The 25826-nt window shown below is 40.8% G+C and overlaps 1 protein-coding gene across 2 annotated transcripts; it reads right to left on the reverse strand.

Moving 5' to 3' along the window:
- On the reverse strand, window positions 1-25606 carry btbd8 (BTB domain containing 8). Of its 2 annotated transcripts, XM_063467553.1 has the most exons (19): window positions 25507-25606; window positions 24557-24678; window positions 22394-22573; window positions 19862-19986; window positions 19377-19494; window positions 17037-17126; window positions 16256-16336; window positions 16073-16169; window positions 15524-15612; window positions 13831-13933; window positions 13170-13352; window positions 12891-13061; window positions 10686-10815; window positions 9695-9756; window positions 8581-9124; window positions 7864-7951; window positions 6107-6231; window positions 4064-6016; window positions 1-919 (listed from the first exon to the last, which is right to left on the reverse strand). In XM_063467553.1, the coding sequence occupies exons 2-19, from the start codon at window positions 24661-24663 to the stop codon at window positions 420-422; spliced, it is 4746 nt and encodes a 1581-aa protein (XP_063323623.1). In that variant the 5' UTR covers window positions 24664-24678; window positions 25507-25606; the 3' UTR covers window positions 1-419. The 2 variants fall into 2 exon arrangements, with proteins under 2 accessions (XP_063323623.1, XP_063323624.1); XM_063467554.1 differs by lacking the exons at window positions 17037-17126; window positions 19377-19494; window positions 19862-19986; ... (1 more) ...; window positions 24557-24678; window positions 25507-25606 and adding an exon at window positions 16575-17001 and having other exon boundaries at window positions 3-919.
- Between the last annotated feature and the right edge of the window lie 220 nt (window positions 25607-25826).

Below are 25826 nucleotides of genomic sequence, written 5' to 3' on the forward strand. Positions count from 1 at the left end.
TTTATTTTCAGTATGACACTAAATGCAAGTCATGAGGCTAATTTTATTCTTCTTTAAGAAATTCAGTTCTTATTATAATTAGAAGACTGTCAACAAAGGATATTTCTGAAAAGGAAATATAGTTCTGACCCTTATTCTTTTCTAGAGCTTCTGAAGCAACACCAATGAAACAGTCAAACATACAAAAATGTCAGCATGCATAACAAGCCTGTTTGTGTTGAGAAACAGCCCAATAAGGGCACTATGAGGAATGCAAATAAACAGAATCCAGAGTTCCGTAGAGTCCAACAAAAGACACCAGTCATAAGAACAGAAACAAAATGATATTTTAAATTATAATAAAATAAGACAAAAATCATCATAATGACATTCAGTTCAAAGAGAAGGCGTCAACTGTCCGGCAGGGCTCTCCTCTGAAGTCAGTGATGTGTTTCTAGCTCCACGATGGTCCACTCTCCCTGTGGAGAAGCAGCATCTTCTGGGGAGAAGCTGGTTACAGTAATGCTAGTGGAGGAGTCCTCCATGGGTGAGATAAGCTCTGCCCAACGTTTGAAGGTCTCCTTCTCTGGGGACAGGAAAGCCTGCGAGTCTAGACAATCACGTGACAGAGACAGAGTCTGCTTGATAAGATACTGGGCCAGGTTGAGCTCCTCAGGTACGGGGTTTATGACACCCAGATTGGACGCGTGGTCTGTCAGGAGCTGCTTGAGCAGGCTCCAGTCCCGCTCGGCAAAATCACTGCTTTTATCCCCATCCCCTGTTTGCTTTTCTTCCTCTGCTTGCCGTTTAACATTGCTGTCCTTGTCCGAAAAGTGCTCAATAGCTTCCCCCACATCCATCTCGTAAATGGGGGACAGGGCTTTGGATGGTCGGCGGTCATGTTTGCAGCTTTGATCCAATCTGTCACAACCAATGTCCCCTAAAAACAATTGACAATACTGCACAATGACAAACTGAATCATTCCTGCACAGGTCTTTTACTCATTTCAGAGACTAATCGCTGCAAACTAAAATAAAATTAAAAAGAACATGACGGAAAATTTACCCTTAATGCAACTGTCCCCTTTCCACACACACAACCAAAAAAAACAAAACAAAACAAAAAACCCACAAAACCCCATAGTGATGTCAGGTGACGACAACACAGTGAGCGAGCAGTGATACTGATGATCACATATGATTATCACCACAAATTTCAAGCTCATCAGTTCAAAACTCACTCATCACTTTAGATATGCACGTCAAAAGGCAAACAGTTGCTTTGAAGGTAATGTACAGAGGTTTGCTTTGCAGGATGCATCTCTTTATCCACCTGTTCAAACAAAGTAAGCCATGCACTACCAGCACCAGTGAGCTTTGCATTTGCCAGAAAGTAACAGTGATATGTTTTGATATTCACGTGCAAGCAGACATAAGAAACAGACTTAAATACTGTCACAGAAACCGAAATGCGAGCAACAATGCTTTTACTTAGTTGCACAAAAGATGGCATACCACCATGTTTCTTTAGACATTCTTTGTCTTCTCTACTTTTAACAAATTACAAAAATGGCAAAAGACGAATAATTACAAAATATTTCATGGTTGCATAGGGATAAACCCTTGGAAGTGGTGCAGCAGGACTTCTTTTTCAGGAATATGATAGTGAAAAAAGAGAGACATGGCAGGACTATGACGACTGCTCTAGACACACGTTACGTACGTTACAGAGGAGGCTACTGAAACTACACAAAACCTACTGAACAGAAGTGTATAGACAACAAAACACTTTCCTTAAAAGATGGACCTCTACGTGTCTAGACACAGGTCTACTGGGTATGATGGAAGATGATGGAAAAATCAAAATATAAAACTTAAATAAAGGATGGTGCTGATAATGATAAAGCAATTTCAACAACGGCATGCATGTGTGCTGTGCAAAATTTAAAAAAAGGTAAACAAAAAAAATCAGAAAGAGGTACAATCTTGAATACAAATCAAAAGAAACCGAAAAGCCAGGGAAACGTTTCCTAGCATAACAATCTTTTCTGAGCAGCAGTGGCAGTTTGGTGTCATCTACTTTGTACAAACAGTTTGTATATTTGGAATTTTAAGTCAGGTAGTCACTCTCCAAAGATTTGGAAGAAAAAGGAAAAGAAAAAAACCCTAACAAGTAATTTACCTGATTACAATTTTGAAAAGGTGCTACGTATAACATTTTAACACCAAACAAAATAAAAATAAAATCATCTATGAACAACAAAATAAAATAAAACATCACTCCGCTGCAGTTTCACTCACACATGATTCTCAGTCTTACTGAAGATTTGAGGTAATCTGTTTACATGTTATAAGACATTGAACATATTTTATTACAGTCTGGTGTTTCCATGCGTAGAAGCACTTAAGTGCAACATTGTGACAACCATGAAAGTGAATCAATGCGTCATGCGTTAGTTTTTCTTAATGCGTCTCTTTGCCATGTTTTTGCTCAGAAGATGGATGTCTACTGTTCAGTGCAGCAGTCAGTGTTATAATGTTGTGCTAAATCCTCTCCCTCTTTTTAAGTACTTGTACTTTTATTTAAAAAATAAATAAAAAAAAACCCTGAAGGGGAACAGTGGAGCTCAGAAACCGCTGTTATACGAAACCATACTCTAATAAAAGCTGGATGTAGCCACTGTGATGCCACCTACTGGTTAAAGGACTCATTGCACTTGGAAAGCTCATCATCGATTCTTGAGCAAGAGATGAACATATTTAGACTTGGAGTGCCAAGTTATCAGCTGATGTTTGTATGCTTGGTTAGCAAGCTGTATCAATAAACTGCACCTGTTAGGTAGTGCTGAGTAACAGGCTAATAAATTACTAAAATTTCACTCACACAGACAGAAACTATCCAGTCTGTAAAAGAGTTATTTTCAATTCAACAGTGGAGCTGATCTGGTCTGACTTTGGAGTCAGCCTCAGGTGGTTATTATCGGAGGAACTGTTTTTAACACTTTCACTCTGGCTAAATTTTTCAGCCCTGAAGGTTGCTGCTTGATATCCGTCAAAACGGGAAGGATACAGCTAGAAAGTAATTTAGTTAAACAAGACAAAATGTTTATTTTAACCTTTGTGGTTTATAATTAGCATTGTATCATTTTTGAGCTTTTAATACAATTAGAATTGGAGTACAAGTGTCCATGTGAAAAAAAAAAAGCCAAGCTACATGCTACAGTGCAATTTATCCCTAAGAAGACACCAACAGAAAAACGAACACAAATAGAGTGTCAGAAAGAAAACAGGTGCTGTAGCAGCATGTTCTCATACAGCAGCCAGTGAGATTTATGAAAAATATCTTGATTACTGGCATAACAAAATGATCAACAATGGTCTTATAGTGCGAGGAATCATACAAGCGAACGAAAATGAATCGATAAACTGGTATTAAAATGCTTTATGTAGCACCTTCAGCTATTTCAAATGATATGTGGCTTAAAACGGCCAAAGATTCTTCCACTGCATAAAAGAAATGAAAAAAATAAAAATTTTATTTTTTATGTACATAAAAGTGCATTGAAAAACCTATGTCACAAGCCTTGTCAGAAACAAGGCAGATTATTTTAGGCAAATACAATTTTATGATAATTTTTAATGAAATGTACACTGTTTTTCTCTTTGATGAGTAAACTGAGTTTGGGCCTACATGCCTCAAACTAAAGGTAGTTCAGTTGTTAAAAGATGTACAGTTTTGACGGGACCAATTTCCATCTGTAAAAGGATATTGATGTTGCAAATTCAAATCAGCTACATGAGAGGGCTGAGATGAGAGAAAGTTTTTAGGTATTAAAGAATTATGACTATAGATTTTATTTGAATTTGAACTTCTATTTGTTACTAGTTACTAAACTAGTACACTTTGTAATATCCTTTTTCTGAAGGTGGGGTAAGGTATATACTGGAAGTGAGTAAGGTAAAGGAATTAAAGTAAATGTAAATGAATCCTGTGGGGATAAAATATACCTTCACTGATGGAGATTGGGGGGATAAGATGGGTTTGGATTTGGGGTCTAGGAAGGATCCGGAGATCATACATTACCTGCTGGAGATTGTGCAGCATGTACAGGAGAGTCCCCTGTCAACTGAGACTCATTTAAGTCTAGATGTAAATCGGCTTTCTTGCTTTCTGAAGGATTGGAGTAATTTTTGCTCATCCCTCCATTGTACTGTTCAGTGTGACGCAGATCCAGATGGCATGGGCGTTCTTGGGGAGGTGTATCTCTGGTGTCAGAGCCCAGGGGAGGACAGCTGGACTTCACTCTGTCTACGTGGATGTGATTTTCCTCCTTCTGCGTGGTGTCCTGGATCTCTGTAAGGAATACAGATTTTTCTTCCTGGTCCTCCTCAGGTTTTTTGTGCTTCATACCTGTGTTTTCAACATGATGTGGCTGGTGGTTCTGTTGGTCACTGAAAGGGGCGCTACTGAACTGAGGAGCAGAAGAGTCATTATCAAAAACATCACAGGGAGTCACATCTTGCTGCTGAGGTGGAGTTTGGACACCCCCCTCCTCTGAGCCCAACTCCTCGCACTCATCGACAGACAGCAACACTGACCGACGGAAGTTAGATGACTGATAGTCTGGTTGCTCGTTTTCCTGGTCCACACCTTCGTCGTCAAAAGCCAGGTTGACTATCCCCTGAAAGTGTGGTGAGGGTTCGGTTGGCAGCAGCGGACCCTGACCTGGAATCACTTCAACTTCTGATCGCTCATCTTCTGTTTCCTCCTCCTCCTCCTCATCTTCCTCTTCTTCAGAAGAGAAGAGCTGGTGGTCAGGGACACTTTTTACAGTCACAGTGGCCTCAACTTCTGAGTGCTCCTCCTCCACTGGCACCTCATCTCTTTGCAACCACGAACGAGGGCGTCGCCTTACTCCCTCTTCCTCGCTGGTGGTCTCCGCTTCTCTCCCACGCAGGCGGACCTCCACTCTCAACCCAGCCCCACCTTCATACATCTTCAATTCTTCCGGCGTGCTGGTGTCACTGCTACTGCGACCTAAGAAGTCATGACAACGCATGGTGCCGCACTTGGACACGCCTCTATCATTGGAGCAATCATCATCCTGTGAACCACCTGCATCGTAGTCCTCTGAGCGGGGCTTGATGTCGTCAGAAGAAGTGGTGTGTGTGCTGCCGGTCTCGGATTCTGGGCTGACCTGATGGTGGATGCCGCCCCAAGAATCCTCTACAGGGGTTTCAGTGCTTCCCACGCTGCAGGGGGTATCTACGGGCTGTTGAGTGTCTCTTGGGGGATTTGGCGAGCTGATCTCATGAACGTCTTCGCTGATGTGAGCTGGGATGGCATTGCTTTGAGGCGGTTTCACTTTGCTGCCTTCAGTTTTTTTACAAACGTCTGCTTTTGGAGAACTGACACAGGTGGCGTTTTTAGCTGCTGGTGCATCACTGGTCTTGTCTCCTCCACCAGCAGTGTTTTCCAGCTGTACTTGAGACTTCTGGAGACTCTGCTTGGGGCTTGACTCTAGATGACGTGACTCTTCTCCATCCTGGTTTGATGGCTGTGTACTAGGTGCTGCAAGCTGAGCAGAGGGTACTAACTGTGCAACATCTTTTTGCTCAACAGCATCTCCAGAGCCTTCGTTTAGACCCAGCTCTGTTTCGCAGTCTGCCTTTTTACTATTCACTGCCTCTTTTCCTTTAGGTTCTGATTGCTTGGAGGCAGCAGCAGCTGTAGCGGAGGTTTTAGAGGTTCTTGCAGCTTTTGGTGAAGATTTCTCTGTAGAGAACTCTGTAGTACTTTTTGGCTTCGATCCAGACTTGGCAGCTGCTACTGAGGATTGCCTGGAAGGAGCTGAGGAGGCTTTTGCTGGTTTAGTACTGGACTTCGCAGAGACTCCAGTGGCTGAAACGGGTTTTGTGATCTTCTTTTTAGGAGTTTCACTAACTGTTTTATCTGTTGCTGATGGTTTTGAAGGATCTTTGCCATCTTCTTTTCTGGGAGAAGCCGTTTTTCTTATGGAGGATCCATGTTTGGAGGCTTAAAGAAAAAAAAAAAAAAAAGGACAGAACATTAATACTATGCAAATGGTGTAAAGACAGACAAATTAAGAAGATTTTAAAACTTCACCATGGTGATCTGGTGTGCTCCTTCCCTTGGTATCTGCTCTTGCTGCTGTCACTGCAGTGGCCACTTTCTCTTCTGGACCAGTCTTGGATTTGCTAGTTTCTCTCCCACCAGTTTTTTTGGATGGACTGATGAAACAGGCAGACAAAGCAATAAAAACAACCATGTGAGGAAATTATTTTTATTTTTATTTAACAAACATTTAATTAACACTCCGGGACAATATCATCATAAAAATATTTACAGGAAGAGCTGCAAAAAATCCAAATCATGAATTAATATTTAACACCAGTGGGGGGCAGCAATGTTATTTCTCCAATTTGGTCAAGGGCAAGCTTCTGAGACATGAGCAGACTATAAATCCAAGGAACTTTTAGTGGTTACTTCGTGTCCTTGTGAAGGATGTTTTTCTTTGCTTTTTAACAAAGTCAGACTTCAGGAACACAAACACAGAGGACATTTTTACAGTCTGAGACATGCTGTGGGCTCAAGGTCAAAATGTCTTTTTTAGCTGAGATATTAGGAGAGAATTTACACAGCAGAGGTGTACAGAAGCTTCCCCCAATAGCTGTGATTGCTAACAGCAAAAACAAACAAAAAACCCCAAACAAAGAAAAAACATGATCAGTTTTCTCACAAAAATTTATGTGAAAAGACAATTTAGCGATAACCATTTACCACAATCCACCACCCACACCACACTCAGATGAAAACTCAAAACTGACCCAAAAATGCAACAAAGATATTTTTCAATTATTTGCAGGCTAAGGAAGAAAAAATTTTTTCGTTGGTTTCTTTCTGGGGAGCCAATGAAATATTAATGTGCTCCCTTGTGATGCAGACGTCAGGTGATGCTGACTGTGAAACAGATATTTTTAACACCTTTGAAAGACCCATAACAGGCTTGTCAGAATACACTACACAGTTGCTTTTATCCTCCTGACAGCCACATGTGACCTAAAAAAAATAAATAAATCAGGCAATAGTGTGCTGCAGTGCACATCTTAATTGCCCTAGATTTACATTGCTAAACATGCGGTCTCACGCATGTTTGGTTTTCTACATACTGACTGCTTGAAACCAATGAGATTGAGCGAGTGTCTGCTGGATGTGCTTATTTTACAAAGTGCGTTTAATATACATGAACACAAAATTCTCTGCACTCTCACATCTCTATTTGGGTGACTGAGTTGTTTTTGACCTTCTGACATATTTCCAGTACTGCAGGTGGCAGAAGTGGGTTTTCTTTGTTTGTTTGCTTGTTTTTTGGTCACAGAAATTTGAGTTATAGAAGAGCGTTGTTTATTACACTTTTCTTTTAAAGCTGCTTATTTACAGAAAGTTATTAGCAACCAAAATACAAAAGGAAGTGACTGTTTGTTTCCCAAACCCTTGAAGTGAACAGCTGGCTGTGGCTGTGGCTCGGGAGGTAGAGTGGGTCATCTTATGTAACGGTCCTTGGGACCAAATTGCTCCCTATGCTTCCATCAGTGCATGAGTTGGTGCATGCACTTAAAGATAAAGAATAAAGCCTTGCATGATTGTTTTACCATGATTGACTGAGTAAAAAGTGCTTTGAGTGCTCAGTTAGAGGAGAAAAAAAGATACAAGTAACAGTCCATTTAACATATTAAAACTTTACTTGAATGTCATTTGATACTAAGCCCCCAAATGGGAACATCTAAGGGGTAAATGTAACCATTAGCATTTGACTGAATATATTAACATGTTAAGTGCTGCAATGCTAGAGTTAAACTCACCTGCTAGTCTTTGTTGCATCTGATCTCTGAGGAGCTTTTGTCATTGGGGATTTGGTTACTGCCTTGGCCTGGTGTTTGGGCTTTGCGCCTAAAACAAAGAACATGGATCACATGCAGAACTGCTGCAAGCAGAAGTTTGTGAGTGCACTAATTTCATTCCTCCAACTATATTTAAAAAAAACAAGAGAGTAGAAGGAAATAATAGAAAGGTGGCCTAATGTAGATGCTCTTAGCGCTTAAGCTCACATTACAGGCAGTTGCTTTCAGGGTGGAGTACGGGGGGGACATGCTGCATTTGTACCAGCTGAGGCCCAGTTGAGCTGTGAACACTGATATCATTTGGGATTGCCGAACCTCTTTAAAGCTTCACTCAGTTAAAAAAAAAGCTCAAAGTAATCAGTCACACCACCCTGTGTGACAGCTGTAAAGGGCTTTGACCTCTGCTGTTTTGTTTCCAAGGACAGGCACATGCACTTTGTTTCCTCATGAATCAACATTCGTACATGACACTGCCCTTGTCTTCCACAAAATCCCTCCTGGGCACAACGCCACTTTGATCATACTAATTAGTCTGGAGGCCCCTTCATATTTCAGCTACAGTTTTATCCCTGAAGTGTCAGTGAGCTGACTCACTAACACTTCAACCTGGCTGCTGTGATGTACTATACAGTAATTGGTGTCAGTCAGAATGTAAAGAAGTCAATAAAGAATGTGAACCTGGAACAGAGTGGGTGTCATTGCGAGGGCTGCTGGCACAGTTCTCTGGAGATGCACTGCCTGATGTAGATGAAGTGTTGGGCTGGGCTTGGGTGGTGCCAGCAGTGTTGTCAGCCTTTCCTGCTGAGCTCTTTTGAGCTTTCGTTCCTGCTGTTTGGCTTGCAGATGTGCCGCCTGTGGGAGAGGTTTTAGGCCTTGCACCTGGATTTGGCTTCTTTTCATGCTCTTTAGCCCCAGGAGAACTTCTGGGGCCATTGGCACTGGCTATATCACGTCTAGCTCCCGCAGCTCCCGTGCCATTGACAACTGGCACCCCAGCTGATGCTGTCTTTGCTTTTGCTGCTACACCTCTGTCTGCTGGTTTCTTCACATTCTTTGCCTTGGATGTTTGACCATCCCCTGGTTTGTTAGCTGCCCCAAGTCCATCAGACTTCATGACTGATGCAGCACTGCGAGAGGAAGGATTTCTGTTTACAGACACCCGCTGGGTCCTATGAACAGGAGGACTCTCAGGTGCAGATGAAGGGCATTTTATAGCCCTTGACTGCAGGGGAAAAAGCACATTAGTTATGTAACAGTATTACTGAAGTGAATTAATAAGCCACAAAACAGAGCACTGCCTTAAGAAAGTAAATCATATTAGAGTTTCCTACGGAACACTAGAGCATACCATTAGAAACAATGCCATCTATCAACTCTGAGATCTAGACAGCCACCTGAGCACTCTATAGTTAGAGCTAAGCTATGAATTCTATTGTGTATCCCTTTGTCTTTTTTTCACTCAGAATCTATCAGCTGAACATTCCTCTTCTCACTGCTTCAAGCCACCTCCTGAAAAATCTTTAGCAGCTCCACTGCTCCTAACCACTCTTGGCAATGTCTATCTGAAATGCCTCAATCAGCTTATCTTATCGACACATCTGCTGTTCTTTTCATACGGTATCCTTCTCCTGTGAGGGTAAAGCCATGATGACATATGGCATGCAACAGACAGGTCACAACTTTTCTCTGAGCTAAAGCAGCCTCGCAATCATAAAACTCAGAGTCCTTAATAGCAACCACAATAAATAAAAAAGGACCTTAAATGAGGAAACAAACCATTTAAAATTATTACCTGTGAACTAGTGAATACAGGCTTTTTTCCAAGTCTTCGACTGTCCCCTTTATCAATCGCATCTGTCAAAAAAAAGGATGAAATCAAGTTCATTTCAATAAGCCAATCAGGATTCTGCCAATATTCAAATCTGAGCATAACACAGATGAAAAGTTGGAACCATTTTTTTTTTTTTTTTTAAATAAATGACGCCGTCCTGATGTCTCGTTCGTTATCTGAGCTAAAGCAGCCATTCTGTTCATTCACAAATTCCCGTTTCCACACCCTATGTTTACCACTAAAGAAACAAACATTAAATCAGTGGACTGATGGGGTCACCTGTGTCTGGTAAGCATTCGTCCAGACAGAGGATGGCCATTTCTATACTTCATATCTAATATTGCTAAAAATTAAAGCAAAGTGAAATTTACTCTATTTGCTAAAAGTGCATTTGTTATGTTTGCATGCAAGAGTGAATTCTGATTACAATAGACAAGAAATGTAGCAGTAATAATCACACATCTATACCAGCCAAATATATTATTCATGCAGTACATTTCAACACACTTCTAAGAAAGCAGTGTATTATTAGTATGTGCAAAGCAGTGCAGACCGACAAAAAACAGGAATCCAGCCTTTCATTCACACCCATTAAAAAACAAGCATGGCGTATTCTGGTGCCTTTACCATACTGCTGTGCACACATCTGCCAAACACTGTTAAAATATAGCTTAAATGTGTAGAAAAGAGCCCTGGCTAGACAATAAATTGGTTAGCAGTGGCCAGGTTACAGAGCAGAAAGAAGCCAAGAAGTATTAAATCAGCCAACAGCATATGCTTCGGAGCTTTGGTTCCTCTCTAATGATGCAGAACCACTGCCTCAGCACTAGGCTGGGTTAGGGAGAGTGGAAAAAAAAAACAACAAAAAAAACACTTACATCCACACACCGCATTAAGAACCTTCTGTGTGCCTGGATATAATAGGTCCCATAAATGGAATAAAATTCTTTACCTGCCAGTATCCTCTCTCTGTGTTTGGATGATAGAGTCTCCCATCCCTGCGTGTGGCGAACCGCGTAAAACGTCTGAAGCAGGAAGGTCCAGAGCCGCCCGCGTAGCGCACAAATCTCTTGCCTGAACGGCTGGCGGTAATACAGAGGAGAGAGGGAGGAGAAGAATGGAAGGGGTGCGCTAAAGCACAAGCGAATCAGCAGCTGCTTCAAGAACCCTTCTCCATGGCAACAAATACCCCCTCCCTTCTCCCTTTGCTCGCTGAATCTGCCCCCTCCCTCTCCTTCCCCGTCTCTGTTGCAGAATCAACTTGGGCTCCCTTGAGAGAAATCTGTGATGTCACGGGCTGATGCAGACACTCCTTTTTCCTCGCTTGATTCTAAAAAAACAAGGCTGGACAAGTAGGGAGGAGCAATCTCCACCTCTTCCGCCTTACCCACAACACATACCCTTCTCTGGCAGATACACAGGGTACGCAGATTAGTGAGGGTTACACGTCACAGTCTCCCTCTGCTTAATCCATTGTGCCGTACTGTACAGTATTTAGAGGGGTTATGTGCTTTGACATGTTCAGCCAGGTCACTTTCTCCTGAAAGTCCTCGAACAAGCTTAACGTTCCTGTTTGAATGGTTTTATTAGTCCCTTTAACAAAACAGTGACACATTGCATGCCACTATTTCTATACTTGTTCATCCAATAACTCAGAATTAGAATCCACATTTTTTCCATTTTAGTTCCTTTTGTATAGAAAACATATTACAAGGGGCCTCTAGAAATGTTTAATCTGTCATGTCTGTAATTTTTTTAATTAAAAATACAACTGTAAAATATTTCACCAAATGTCCAAAAGTCACAGGATTAAGAGTGTGTTTTGTACAGTGCATTTGCACAGGATAAGCAAAGTCAGTGCTTTGCTCAGACGTCTGTGCTCTCTATCTACAGACATTAGGTTAATTTTAATAACTATTGAGTCAGTTTAAAGACATCAAAGTATTCCAGGCCAAATGCTTTTAATGAATATTTTCCTCCTTACTATCTTAGATGTTTCAGTCTTTGCATTGTATTTTGTGTAATATCATTAGTCCTCCTGATTTAAATCCAAAAAGGCTGTGTAAACTTTCGCATGCAACTTTCATTGTAGCCCCACACCTCTTGTGCAGGGCAAAATTAAAGAGAAAAGGTGAAGTGAGCACAAAAAAACAAACAAACTGCAAATTATAATAAGTAAATAAACACTAAGATGTTGATTTGCACAGGATGAATACTACAAGCCTTCTGTCCTTGGTCAAAGATGCTAGGACATTACTAGGAGTACATGTAAGTTCACCAACCCTCAACCAAGCAGAAACTGTCACACGTGTAGTTCTCCATGTGGTGGTGGCATCTGTGTGCAAGCATTTACACTTTGACAGAAGCAGAGAATATGAAGGATGTTTCTGGAGACTAATTTCCTAAAAAGGAAGAATCTCAAAACTGAGAACATTTTCACTGACAAGATTAAATATTGTGTGTATATTTGAAAACTATTTCAAATCATGACTCACATGTGTCAACAAATATTTAACCAATAACCCACATTTTGTGGCATGTGAAACACTCCACACAGGTTAGTTTGCTGAACATAGCTAACATTAGCAGTGCTACCACCAGTAGCCTTCTTTGCCTGCAGGTCAACATCCAGCTGATTGTACAGAAAGTGGTAAAGTATGTTTGTATAAATTTTCGCTGACACAGGCTACATGCAACATCCATGTTGCACGTTAAAATCCTGTAACATCATCTGTCTGTCTCTCATTTTCCACCTTGCCTTTTTACGAGGGTTGTTTCCATGTGCTCCCCCATTACCTACCACTTAAAGTGGCTGCGAAAAATCTAAGAACCAAAAGTTAAGTGGTGTCGTACATTAATAAAACACAATGTTAGAATATTTAGTCCTCTATAATGTTGCTGATTTAACAGATTATTAAATACGAGGGTAAAATAATGTTTGCTTAATAACTTGTCAACAAAAATATTGGCGTAACATGTCCTGGGCGAACTAAAATTTGCTTGCTTTTTCAGGTGGTCTAGGTGACTTACTATTACCCACCTTTGATTGTAATTAATGTTACAGATCTACATGGACTGAACTAAGCAAGGAAGTTTCATTTGAACTGCACTACACAGATGTGATACAGTAATATAATAAAATTGTGACTCATTTCACCTCCTCTGGTTGTTGCAATCGCCTCTCCATGCAAAAATCCTCCTCAAAGTCATCTCCGCAAAGCGAGTGCACAGCAGTGAAAAGGTCACAGCAGTTATCCACAGTCACACCTTCCCTGATGGCTGAACAAAGCTTCCTTAACAGCGTGGGCTCTCTAGTAAACTCTTCTCTCTGTAACGCAATCAGACATAGAGATAAATATGGGGGCTGCTTCTTGTTACATTTCCAGACCATCATAATAAATCAAAGTGTATTTGTATGGCTACTTCACCAACTCACTATGCAAAGGTCCTTGAAAGCCTGAGTGTGGGTGACTTTGGGGAAGTGCTGCACAATGACACGCAAGCTCTCGTCCTGCAGCTCTGTGGCCAGGCTTCTCACCTGTTTGGCCCACTTGACTTCAGGGAGAGAGCCAATCAGCTGCTCAGTTCTACAGAGCATGGTCACTGCGTTCTGCACAGTCTGCATGGAAACATCTATAAGCTAAAGAAACTCTTGATACGTGACAAAACAAATTAAAGCTGAATGAGCACAACTCCATACAAAACCACTCTTTTACTCCTGCCCAGGACCTATTGATCAATTGAGGGATTCCCTCGCGTTGTGCAACCACTCTTGGCCAGCACAGAATCCAAGTACTTGGCAAGCATGAGCAATATATCCCCCCCCCCCGCAGGATGCTCACTATCTCCTTTGGAGTGATGTAAGACAGGCTCACGACTCAATTATCAATAAAAAGGCTGGCTCACTCCCCATCTGTCTGCATCATATTCTTCAATCACCCACCCATTAATAACCAAGAATTTAATAAAGGTCATCTTTAATTAGATCATGTTCAAATTTCCTTCCTGTGAAAAAAACCCCAAACAACACGGCTTGATGATACTTGTGCTATTATATGAATAATTACAGCTGCAGACTCTGGGAGGGACAGACTTACCATTGTTTCAGTTACAGCTGTTAGGCAGGCTCTGTGGAGTTCAGGTGGCAACAGGGAGAAGTTCCTCTCACACCAGACTTTCACAAAATGCTCTGCAACCCACCTAAAATGACATATTAGAGATTAATAGGATGGCTAATTTTCATTTCAGCAATTCTATCACTTATTCCAAAATAATTTCTCTGCACCGTAACCCTGAGGCTCTGAGTATCAGCCAGCAGCGTGTTGCTTGAGGGAAGAAAAAAAAATGAATGAGTGAGTGAGCATGAGAGACTTGGTAATGCACTGCTGCAGAGAACAGCACTGTTCGGTTCACCATCCCAGTCGCGTGACTCATCAGACTCAATAGACACAACGGGGTAAGGGCACCCCCTCCTCCCCACAACTTACATCTACACACACCACTTCAAATAAGAACCATCACAGCCAGCTCACAGCCTCCCTCAACACATCCGATTCCTCTGACCTACATTCACACGATTCTTGCCCACTCACTGCAGAGTGCAACACCACAGTGTGCAGTAGTATCAGATGCGAAACTGAAAAAAAGACTTAAATGCGCATCACATGTGAAGTGTATAAAATCCGAGAGCAGAATGAAAATATGTAATATCTGCTGTAAAACTGGTGTTTTGTTTTGGTGCAAAACACCAGATTTCTTTGAGCTTCATTGTTCCACTGAAGCAGAATTCATTTACTCTCATGTGATGATGTGATTGCTTCATTGGTTGCCAAAGTAAACGTCTTTACTGAGCACTGTGGTAGTTTGAAACACGCCACGAAAGGCTCTGTAGTGGGAAACACAACATCAGAACAAAAATGTAGACACCCAGACATCAATTCACACAGCATTAATATTAAGAGGTTGGTAAATTACACTGAAATTATAAATACACAAGCCTAGCATGGGACAAATATCACGTATTTGTTTGCAATAATTAAAAATTATCCCAGGTCCCCTGGTATTACGCATCCTGTGCATAGGTCTAACTCCTATGAGAGTTATGAATGATGCATTGGCAATTATAAGATAAATTATGAGATAAATTTGTGAAAAAGTCACAAGTCAAATTCCTGTTTTCTTGGCATCAAGCACAGCTGGGTGAAGGTCCTAAGAAGGCAGTGCTCTGGATCACTCGAAGCCATAGCTCAATCAGAAACATCAAAAGTAAACAATGAATCAAAACTGAAAATAAACTTTGTAACAAATAAAGAATGTGCTAAATAAAGAACTACTTTATTTAGAATAACTCCAATCAGCAAAAGATCTGTCAAATGAATGCTGTGTAGTTGTAGTCTCAAACAAATCTCAGGAGGAGAAACAAAGCCAAAGGGGTGAGCTAAGCCACAGCAGCATTTCACAATAGATGATGGAAAAAATCTCATATTGACTGATTCTAAGTTTGAGAGATTTGGCAGTAACAGACACCAAGATGGATCAACACTGAAACACCATTACGGGAACCTTAGAGTCTATACGTGTGATTTGCTACTCTGGAGTTGGACATCTGCACTGAATAGACTCCAGCCAGGCCCAGGCTAAGAAGACACAGCAGTCCATTCTTTGTAGAGATGCTTCACCCTCTGGGTTCTGAATCCTTGTGAGTATATGCATTTTTAAGCCGTAAGAAAGCTTCCAAAAGTGTGGGAGTCTTGTTAAATTGCCCAAACAGTGCTGAGTGCAGACACTTACCGCTTACACTGCATATGGAGGTTTTGAAGGCCTAAGGCATGTGTGAAAGAGAGGCACTCAAGGACTGTTCTCTGAACTCCATCAGCTGGCTGCAACCGGACACAGACAAGAAAAAAAACAGCAATACAAGTATATAAAATGCTTTCAAACCGTTTCATTTAGGATGCAGTAGCATTCAGTACTGAGAGAATAAAGAAAACGAGAGCTGATTACCTTTTTGAAGAGATTTTCTAAGGACACGTAAAGCTAAATGTGTGGAGACAGTAACCACAAAAACTTTTTTCTTTTTTTAAATCCATGATGCCACATACTATTATGTACATTAAAAAAGGACACATCCTGCATTAGAACTAGGGACCTTTCCTAGGACATTGAAGACACATGACTGTGTGAAGATTGTGTGTGAAGGCTGGAACTATTTTTTGCTGTGTGATCATAAATTCAACATATCTGAAAAATCAAACTTCAACGACATGCTGGTTTTAATGATATTTTCATTCAAATCCATGAAAGCCATCCATCAAGGTACTCTGCTTGTCAATAGCTCACCTTAGGGAAGAAGCGGCAGTAGTCTCGGGTCAGAACCATTTCCACTACATCTTTCAGCCCCTCCAAACCCAGCATGTCTGCAGCCAGCATCACCTGACTGTGGAACAACAGACACCACATCCAGGTCAGCATATTTTCTTGGTTCTGAGTTTTATTTCTGCCAGTTTCGTGTACATACAATACCTGGCACTGGCTCTTCTGGGCAGATCCACAATGGCTCCGTACATGAACTGAAGCAAGATGTCCATCTCATCTGGCCCCAAGCTAAAAAGATTAAAACAAACTCTTTATAAGCCTTGAATTGGAGGTTAACAAACGAAACTGCCCCAGATCTCACTCTAATATTCTCGATCTATGCACATTTCTTTGGCTATAAAGCCGAATAAGCCAGTAAATAAAAATCAATTTATCATGCAGCACTCAATCCATGTGCAATATACGGGCCTCACAGGTTCCCCTACATGTGCAGGCACTCTATTCTGATTTCTGTCTTCCCCGTTACCCTTAGATCAGTAATGCTGAGGTGTGTGACACGTCTCTCCCTGGAGGGAAAAATGGGCTTCATTTGCCTCTGCCATTCTGAAAGAAGGAGAATGCGGGTGGTGATGGCGATGCTGATTGGGTGGGTGGTAGCGGGGGCTCTTCAGGAGGAAAAGGATGAAAAGACATTTATGTGCCTCGCAGAGGAAACATTCCAACTTTGCTTGGTTGAAATCTGAGCCAACTATATGAGATTTCACTGACAGCACACCGGCTGTGTCTGTGTCTGTTTTTGAAGTGTGGAGTTAAACATGGCATTGTGAGTGAAACCACATACAGTGCAGAGCCACCTCTGTAGCAATGCATGAATAATTAATGCTCTATATGCAACTGCACAGTTCAGAAATTACGTTAGACCAGAAGTGGAGGTGTATTATTGATCCCTATGTTCTGCTGCTATGTGATGCTGATGTACTGGCCTTACCCTTGCAGAGTGATGCACTGTCTGGAGCTCTCCATCCAGCTCCCGCTAAGCATTGCTCGGAAGTACTGAGATCGTGCACACAGGATTGCCCTAGAAACCCAATAAAGCAGACAGCTGCATGTCAGAGAGCCACCTACCATTTATTTTTCACATCATTTGCAACTGAAATTGTTTGCACTTAAGCAGCTTTGAAGTGACAAGCAAGAAGAAAAAAATAAAATAAAATAAAAGAAATTAAGTTTTCTTGAGTCTTTAAAGGCTATTTTTAGTCTCACTGGCCTCACTGTACCATCACTGGTATAAAAATACACGAGACTAGAATATTTCTAAAGACATTAAAGACACGAGAGATTTTTCTGTAAATTCCTTTTTTACTGTACACCCTTGAGTCCACATTGCTTTCTTTCTTATGGCAGTGTTTATCAAATATTAGTGGCATGTAAAATAAAGTCTAAATGTGGTAAACCACACATTTAATTAATGACTTTGATTTTCTTAGGCTAAATAGGATAGAAGGCAGTTTGTTTAACAAAATCTGCCAGAAACATTTGTGAAGGTAAAGATACGTTATCAGTCAGTTGGTTTAACAGTAGGTACAGTTTGAGGGGATCAAATATTTTTGGTTGACTACAGCTGAACTCTAACAGTCAATCCATTTTCTTTACCACTTATTAAATCCAGGGTCATGGTGAGCTTATCCCATGTGTTCATTAGGCAAGAGGCAGGGTACACCCTGGACAGGTCCCCAGTCCATCACAAGGCTAACAGACAGAAACAGACACCCATTCACTTTCAGATTTACACCTTCAGCCAATTAAGAATCACCAGCTGACTGAGCATGCATGTTTTCGGACATGCCATAAGAAGCTGGAGTATCCAGAGAACACCAAGCGGGCAAACTCCACACAGAAAGCCCCCCGCCCCAAAAAAAGAACAACAAAAAGAAAAAGAGCCCAGCTTCTCCTCTCTGCTGAGCTTTTTCTGGCTAATGGGTCCCCTGAGCAGGAGCTGGGAAAATCCTGTCTCCATAGCTACTACAACCTCTGCACTGCTGAATGACCGCCCACCACCACTGCTTCACATTTGCATGAGTCAACAGCATACGCACAAGCGCTTTATTGTTTAACATCTGATAAATGTGGCTGTGATGTGCTGAGGTGAGGCGCTGCCTCTGATGTTATGAGTACCAAAAAATAACCAAGAAATAATGGAAATCACACCTAGGTACTTTAAATTCAATCCCATCAACACATAACACTTAGAGAATCTATGGGAAATGTATCAGAGGAAACAAAGAACATAATAAGGCAAATAAAGATATACCAAGCCAATTTTTTCAGCCTCAAAACAATACCTATACTTTGGTTTTTGGATACTGCTAATACTGACTACCTATCAAATACTTGTAATAAGTCCATAAGCTGCGTTCCTCAAACTATAAATCGTTCCTTTATGTGTGAGGAAACATCAGGCTTGACTTCAATATTGCTGGATTGAACATTGGATTGGTAATTATTATTAAAAGAACAAATTACATCAGACAAAGATGAAAGACAACATGAACTAATTTATGTTATTCACCAAAAATATTTGCTCGAGTTTTATTTGCGCTCAGTGAGTCTTTACTGCATACTATTTTATGGTCATCCTAGTTTTTTCCTTTCCAGCCTCACCTGTGGGGAACAGCTGACAAGAGACAGGTGACGTGTAATAATGTTAAGCTTCCCCAAAAATTTGAAACCAAACATATGGAGAAAGAGAGGAGCTGACAAAGAAAGCACCATGGTCAGAGCTTTCAGTCACTTGGTTGGAGTTTGCAGTTAAGTCAGCTGCAAAGAGACAAAGCAAAGCTGCTGGGGTAGCAGATGTGAAATACCTCTAAATTGTATTACCTTCTTCCATACTATGTTAGCTCTCAAGTCAGCCATTAGCTGCTGCTGCTGCTGAACTGTGATGTAATGAACAAAGAATAAAATAGACACTATGTAGCTCAACCCACTTCAGCCTTCTGACTCAGAATCAAACAATATCCGATCCAAATACTGCGCCGATTTTTGGCTAACTCTAATTCAGTGAAATGACCTGAATTAACTTAACTGTGTCTTACAGTGTCACCTCACTTTCTCATTTATATAACACATCCCAGTGGTTTAATCTTTACTTGTTTTCATTCAAACTGCATATAATTTTACACGTTTTGAGTTATGGTAAAAAAAGGGTAATTTCTGTATATGATCATATAAGCATAGAAATAAATGTAAATTGAGCTGCAAAAAAACGTTTTTTTATTCCCAATGTTTGGATACAGATGGCTGAAAATGTTGCCTTGAATAGATCTACCTGTGGCAGGAGAAGACCTGATCTGCTACTTGGATGGTAATGTCACACTGCTCTCCCCTTTGGTACAGATCCAGCAGGTCAGCTCCGAGGCCAGAGGCTGGCTCGAGAACAACAGCATCTGCACACGAGTTGAGAAGGATAATGAGGAAGGACAGGAAGTGGAGGGTGAAAAAAAGAGGAAAGCTTTAGGCTTATATTAATCTGCTGAGACCACACACAGAATGTGTGTATATGAGATAGCTCCCAGTAAACCAAGTTAAAAATACTGTAAAATATAAAAGCAGAGTAAAATCATGAACTATCCACAGCGTGGCAATCCTGTAATTACCAACAACAACAGGGATCTCAAAGCGATTAGCTCTTAAGTGGATTATGGCTGAGATAACATGATGGGAAGAAAGTGGAGGCGGGAGAGTTGCTGAGCAGCTGAGCCGTCACATAACCTGAAATAAACCCTTCATGGAAAAGAGGCTGGATCTATTTACCTGATTCAGTGGATCTATGAAGGTCTGCTGTGTCGGGAGCAGGCAGAGTACTTTCTGGCACGGAGCCCTCAACATCTGGGATTATTGGAGCCGAGCGCATGCTCTGGTCTGCTGTGTACACTCGCCTGCAGGGGAGAAAGACTAAATTTAATTAAGAATCTTTCATACATATTTAAATGACAGTCTCATCTGATGCAGCTAGGCGATCTAAAGTGTGCCGAAATTGCTGTTCCTGCTCAGTGAAGCATTTAATAAAGAGGCTAGCAGGCCAGACCTCTGCCCTAACACCTTCTGAAAGGCGATTGCTCTGCTCTGGGTATTGTGTTATTGTATCAGTTTGTGTCACGGTCATAGTCAAAACAACAAAAGAGGAAGAAAACGAACCAAGCAGACACTTTCTGAGTGGTTTCCCCCAGAAAGAAAACAAATAAACAAACAAAAACAAAGAAAAAACAAAAACTCTTTACGTCTTAGAGCAGGTCAGCCACTAACCAGAAGGTCGGTGGTTCAATCCCAGGCTGCTCCAGGCTGCAGGCCAAATATCCTTGGGCAAGATACTAACCCCATGTTTGCCTACTGGTGGTGGTCAGAGGGTCCGGTGGCGCCAGTGTCCGGCAGCCTCGCCTGTGTCAGTGCGCCCCAGGGCAGCTGTGGCTACAATGTAGCTGCCATCACCAGTGTGTGAATGGGTGGATGACTGAATGTAGTGTGAAGCGCTTTGGGGTCCTTAGGGACTAAGTAAAGCGCTATACAAATGCAGGCCATTTACCATTTACCATTTAACAAGTCAGCTGGATGGTGTAATCACTAAATCACTTAAATGAGATCTGCTCATTTTGGTTTAATTTTTTTTTAATTGAAGTTCAGAAATATAATACAGACACAACACTGCTTGTCATATGGACATGTCAGTCTCAAAGAAAAGCAACAAAGCAAACAGGTTATAACAAATTTAGACAAACTATAAAACACTACAACTTAAGACATTCCTATATATACTTATTTTAGTGTATAAACATTATAATATCAGTGAGTAAAATGTTTTTTCACACCTCATTTTGTTTTATTTCACTATAATAACCTTGCCTAGGTGTTACCAGCTAAATGCAAATTTTTAGTCACATGCTTGAAAGTATATTCATTTTTTGCTCACTGCTGCTGCTCCCAGTGGCCATTTAAAGATCAAAAACATGTACCATTTTTGCTGGTGTAATGAATGAGGCTTTAGTAATCTCCACTACTCAAATCTAACAACCAACTGTCCTTACTTGTTTTTAACTAAGTTTAAGTTAGTGCAAACAGATGCAGAAACAGGGAGCTGACTATCACGAGAGCCTCCCTCCTCTGCTTATCCTCGCTCTATAAGAAGACTGAGGTGCAGTTCAGTGCTATAAGATATCCTCTGTACTTTATCAGTTTATGTACGCGTCAACTTGTTGTTGTTGTTGTTACATAATTTTTTAATCATAGATGTGATTAAGAGTTATTCTGTATTTTAATGTTGGCCTAGGAAACATTTTTTAACTCTTTCATGTTTTTAGCATGTTGAATAGTGATCTCTCTCTCTCTTTCTGCCCATCTATTTTTTTGTGTTTTTTCAGCCACTGTGTCCTTGTTTCTTGTTTAAGTAACCGAAACATTTTACAAGACTTCTGATGAGTCTTCTAATTGAAATAAACATCCAAAAATACTGCTTCTCCCCACCTCTTTCTTTCCCTTAATCTCCTGAATTAATATATAAAATTTAGAGTTCTTTGTTTAACTAGCATGCTTAGCTACACTGTAAATGACACTGACACACAGGATGAGTTTAAGTTTAATTACAATTTGAACAAATTTGGTGACATTGCTGCACAGATCACTTTTTCCTGCACCACCACAACGGTGGACATTTTCATAAGGATTTCTGAGTAGATTTTTCATTTTAGTAATAAGGTTTTGTGTGAGGTTTCATTTAAATTTCACCGTCTACAAAACATCACTCTTTTGCTTCCCACCTACCACATATAGCAGGAAAAAAAAAAGCTGAACCCTTTCAGTAGCAGCAGTTTCTATATGACCTTATTTAGTGTACAGTGACTAACTATTAAGAACCTCTTCCAGAACCAGGTAATAGAATAAGTAGTGCTGCTGTGAAAGAAGTTTTAAAGTGAATTCTCATTTCTGTGGCAGTGCAGTCGTAAGAGGAAGGCTTCTTGTCCTAATTTTAATTTGCTAATGAGACTCCATTCATTGGATCAAAGTCTGCGCTGCAAGGCTTTGATTAAAACTCAGTTTGGTATTTGTGCGTCTCAGCAAGAACTTGAAAATGAGCAGTGTAATTTATTATTCAATAGCTGCAGCATTTGCAGAGCTCACTGAATCAAGATTACCAGCCCTTCAGAATAAATATGGAGCACTTGGCGCCCCCTGTCAGACAGACACTGAAGCAGCAAAGATAACACATCAGGGAATAACTACTGTCTCATAACACCCCTACTAGGAAGCAGATGTAGAGCAAAGGTTTCATGTATACTCAGGGAAATGACCTACCTAAGGAAATCTTTGAGCCCAGATAGCTCATAGTCTGGCAGATGGATGATGATGGGATCTTTGTGCGTCTGTCCCTGAAGGACATCAGGAGCTCTGGCCAACAATACAGCTCTGTGTGCTCGGATCGAGCCAGAGCCAGCATACAGAGAAACATCAGCCTCCAGCTCCTCCTGCAGTAGTCTGGAGAAACACATCACAACACTTTAACAGCGGTGTTTAACAAAATAAATAAAACAACAAAAGTTGGGAGACAGTTTCATATTTTATTGACCTTTAAGAACAAACACAGAAAGGAGACAATGAAGAAAAGGCCCAAGGCTCTGAAGACTCATCTGATGGCCCATTTTTCCACTTGAGAACAACACAAGCAGAGTCTTGAGGTGGTCTTATTATCTCATCCAGCCTCAATAACCAATGACCCAGAAACCATTAAGCTGATGGCCAACTGGACACTATGACTTCAAACTCTGGTGCTGTGTCCACTTGTATTACCGTTTGATTAGAAATGCTGCCCGTGCACCAAGGAGATCCACATCCCAGAGGTTCCATTTATCTGTGAAACCTAGTGCAACTTTGCTTGCACCAAGTTTTATATTCCAGATCCACTGATCCTATTATCTGAGGAAAAGCTCCACCCACGGCATTTCTTAAATGCAAGTTTGAAAGTAACTAAATATAGTTACTTTCAAACTTCTGTGTTCTTTTGTGTTCTTTTAACACATCATGAATAATTATGGTTTTCACAAATACACTTCTGTCATTTCTTCTTATTATAACTCTAATATGGTGCCAAGCACGTTTAAGAGACATTTGGAAAGCAATCTTTTTTTCCCCAAAGGAAAACTTGGCCTGATTCAAAAGAGCACTGGCTGTGAAACAACATCATTTATTAGACTGTGTCAAAATGGTCGATAAGTACATGTAGGTAACGTATATGCCAATGAAGCTTCTTAAAAAGACAAGAAAATGTCAGGTGCCTTCATCCAACAGACAAAGAAATACTGACAATATGTCAGATGACATGGGTTACTTTTTCACAAAGAAAGAATAAATACAGGTCTGAAAACCAGCTCTATACTCTTAACATTTGAACAGCACTGGAGTTACTGCTAAAAAGTTTTTTTTTCTCAGTTATAGTGATGAATATCTCAGTGTGACACCAAATCTTTAATCAATAAAGCTGTCTGACAGGCTGTGCAATCGGTTTAAATGCTATGAGTGTGTGTGTGTGTTACTGAACATTCAGAAAATCTAGCCTGGGTTATCAAGGTGCAGACAGTAAATTTTAACTCCAGCTTTACTTTTTATAACCACATTTTGCTGCTTTTTTAGAAGCTTTTAATTGAATCTTAGAAATATTTTTTAAGTAGCATACAAAGGTGGCATAGTGGTTAGCACTGTTGCTTCACATTAAAGGAAGCTCCTGGGTTCAAATCTGCAATCTGGACAGGGCCCTTCTGTGTGGAGTTTGCATGTTTTCCTCATGTCTGCATGAGTTCTCCCTGGATATTTCGGCTTCCTCCCACAGTCCAAAGACAGGCAGTGGGATCAGATTAACTGGTGATTATAAACGGGATGCAGGTGTGAACTTGAGTATGAATCGCTGAATGCCTCTATGTGATAGCCCTGTGACAGACTGATGAACTGTCTAATGTGTACCCAGCCTCTTGCGCTATGGCAGCTGGGATAGGTTTACACTTTACCTGAAAAGTGAAGTACTGCAGTGACATTTTCTTTCCCTGTTTTTCTCTTGTAAATTTGCAAGTTTTTAATGTGTAAATTTACAACTTTAGTCTTAAAAGTTTTGAGTTCCCTCTAAATTTTATTGCCTCCTAATTTATTTATATATATATTTTTTTTTTTTTACTCGCTGTGTTCCTAATACCCAATTTGCACACCCACAGCATCTCAACAGTCTGGTGTAAAGTCATAAAACTCAATCTTTGCAAAATCTGATATTGAATTAATTAAGCTAAAAGTGGTCTTTTTTGTTTGATTTAATCAGCTCTTTCTACAAGTTCACATTACTGGACACAAGAACTGGTCAATTTTATCCTTAGACAGCTCGGAACTGCTTCGGACAGCTGGATGAAAACTTGTGGCACATGTGTCAAAGCCCAGCCTTTAACACTGAGCTTTATGGGTCAGTGTCAGACACCTTACCTGTTCAGGTCTGCAGACAAAGCAGAAGATAAACATCTCTTCAGCTGATCCTTGTGTTTGCGCTCTTTGACCTGGAATTCGAGTCTCGCTGCCTCACTGGTGATCATGGTGTGTTATGTTCTCTACAAGTGAGACAAGAGGGAAGACACACTTCAGCTTGTGAACTCAAAGGTGTTCTGGTGGAATGAGAACCACATCTTCCAGTGGCATTCTGTGTGCACACTATGACAAAGTGAGGCAGATCATCACAAACTGTGACAACTACACCAACAAGGATCACCTGACAAGTGCTGTGACATAGTCCAGGACAACAAAAGGCTACTGCATTCACCTTTTTTTTCCGTAATCATATGCTGCAATACCATCTTTCTCCACAGTCGCTGACTCATATTAACTTTCCTTTTCTATCCAAAGAGGCGCTGTTAGCCAAGTTTGGCGAAATCAATGAAACCTGGAAGAGATGACCGCAATAACGACACAAATTCATCACGTTACGTGACCGAGAAATTTATTTAGCCGTACCACTAAAAATGATGATGATGTTATCCATAGTAAAATACCTGCTTTCGTGTGTTTCCAACAGAAAACACACCCAGCACCGCAAATATTAACCAGTGTCTGTTTGTGTAAAGTTTAATACTCAATAAAGCAATCCTTTTACAAAATTAAATACACGGAGCCCAAATTCACCTGCTCTAGCTCAGGTGTTTCCTCGTTCTCTGTGGGCTCCAGTTGGTACTGTAAGCAAATCAATCTCATTTTCCTCTGGCTGCTAGCATGCTAGCTACGAGGAGCTACCGTTAACAGTAAGTTACCCTCTTTAACCTTTAACTACCCTCGTCAAAAAAATACACCTGCACAAATTAACTCCAGCCGACAGCTGCCTGGGAGCACGAGGCTCGGTAACTGCTCGTTAAGGATAAATTAAATGAATATGCTGACCCACTGACCAATGTTGTTGACATCACTGCTACACGCTGTTCGCCACCCACTACGACGCGGTTTGTCAAACGAAAAAGGAGTGGACAAGCCTATAAGTCCGGAGTTTCGGCACATGCGCAGTACACCTAAAAAGCTACCTAGCTAAAGAAAACGATGCATTCACGTACAACCTCTTCCAAACAGAAACGCCAAGAATGGACGGGTTTGTTTGGGTGAATACTTCAGAGATGAGAGACATGGAATGTAGCTCCACATTTTGAAATCTATTTTCTTTTATACAGTAGAAGTGATGATAAATACAGAAAGAATGAAAGCATACTAAAGTGAC

Source organism: Pelmatolapia mariae, linkage group LG23, assembly GCF_036321145.2.
Source record: "Pelmatolapia mariae isolate MD_Pm_ZW linkage group LG23, Pm_UMD_F_2, whole genome shotgun sequence".
In the NCBI taxonomy this organism is placed as follows: Eukaryota; Metazoa; Chordata; class Actinopteri; order Cichliformes; family Cichlidae; genus Pelmatolapia; species Pelmatolapia mariae.

What these genes read in the sequence shown, in the direction of transcription:
- btbd8 (XM_063467553.1), bottom strand. Translation starts at nt 24,663, where the DNA reads ATGATCACCAGTGAGGCAGCGAGACTCGAATTCCAGGTCAAAGAGCGC. An exon ending in TCATAGATCCACTGAATCAG is followed by an intron (nt 19,495 to 19,861) that starts GTAAATAGATCC and finishes ACTCGTGTGCAG; the next exon opens with ATGCTGTTGTTCTCGAGCCA. An exon ending in CCCAGAAGAGCCAGTGCCAG is followed by an intron (nt 16,170 to 16,255) that starts GTATTGTATGTA and finishes GTTGTTCCACAG; the next exon opens with TCAGGTGATGCTGGCTGCAG.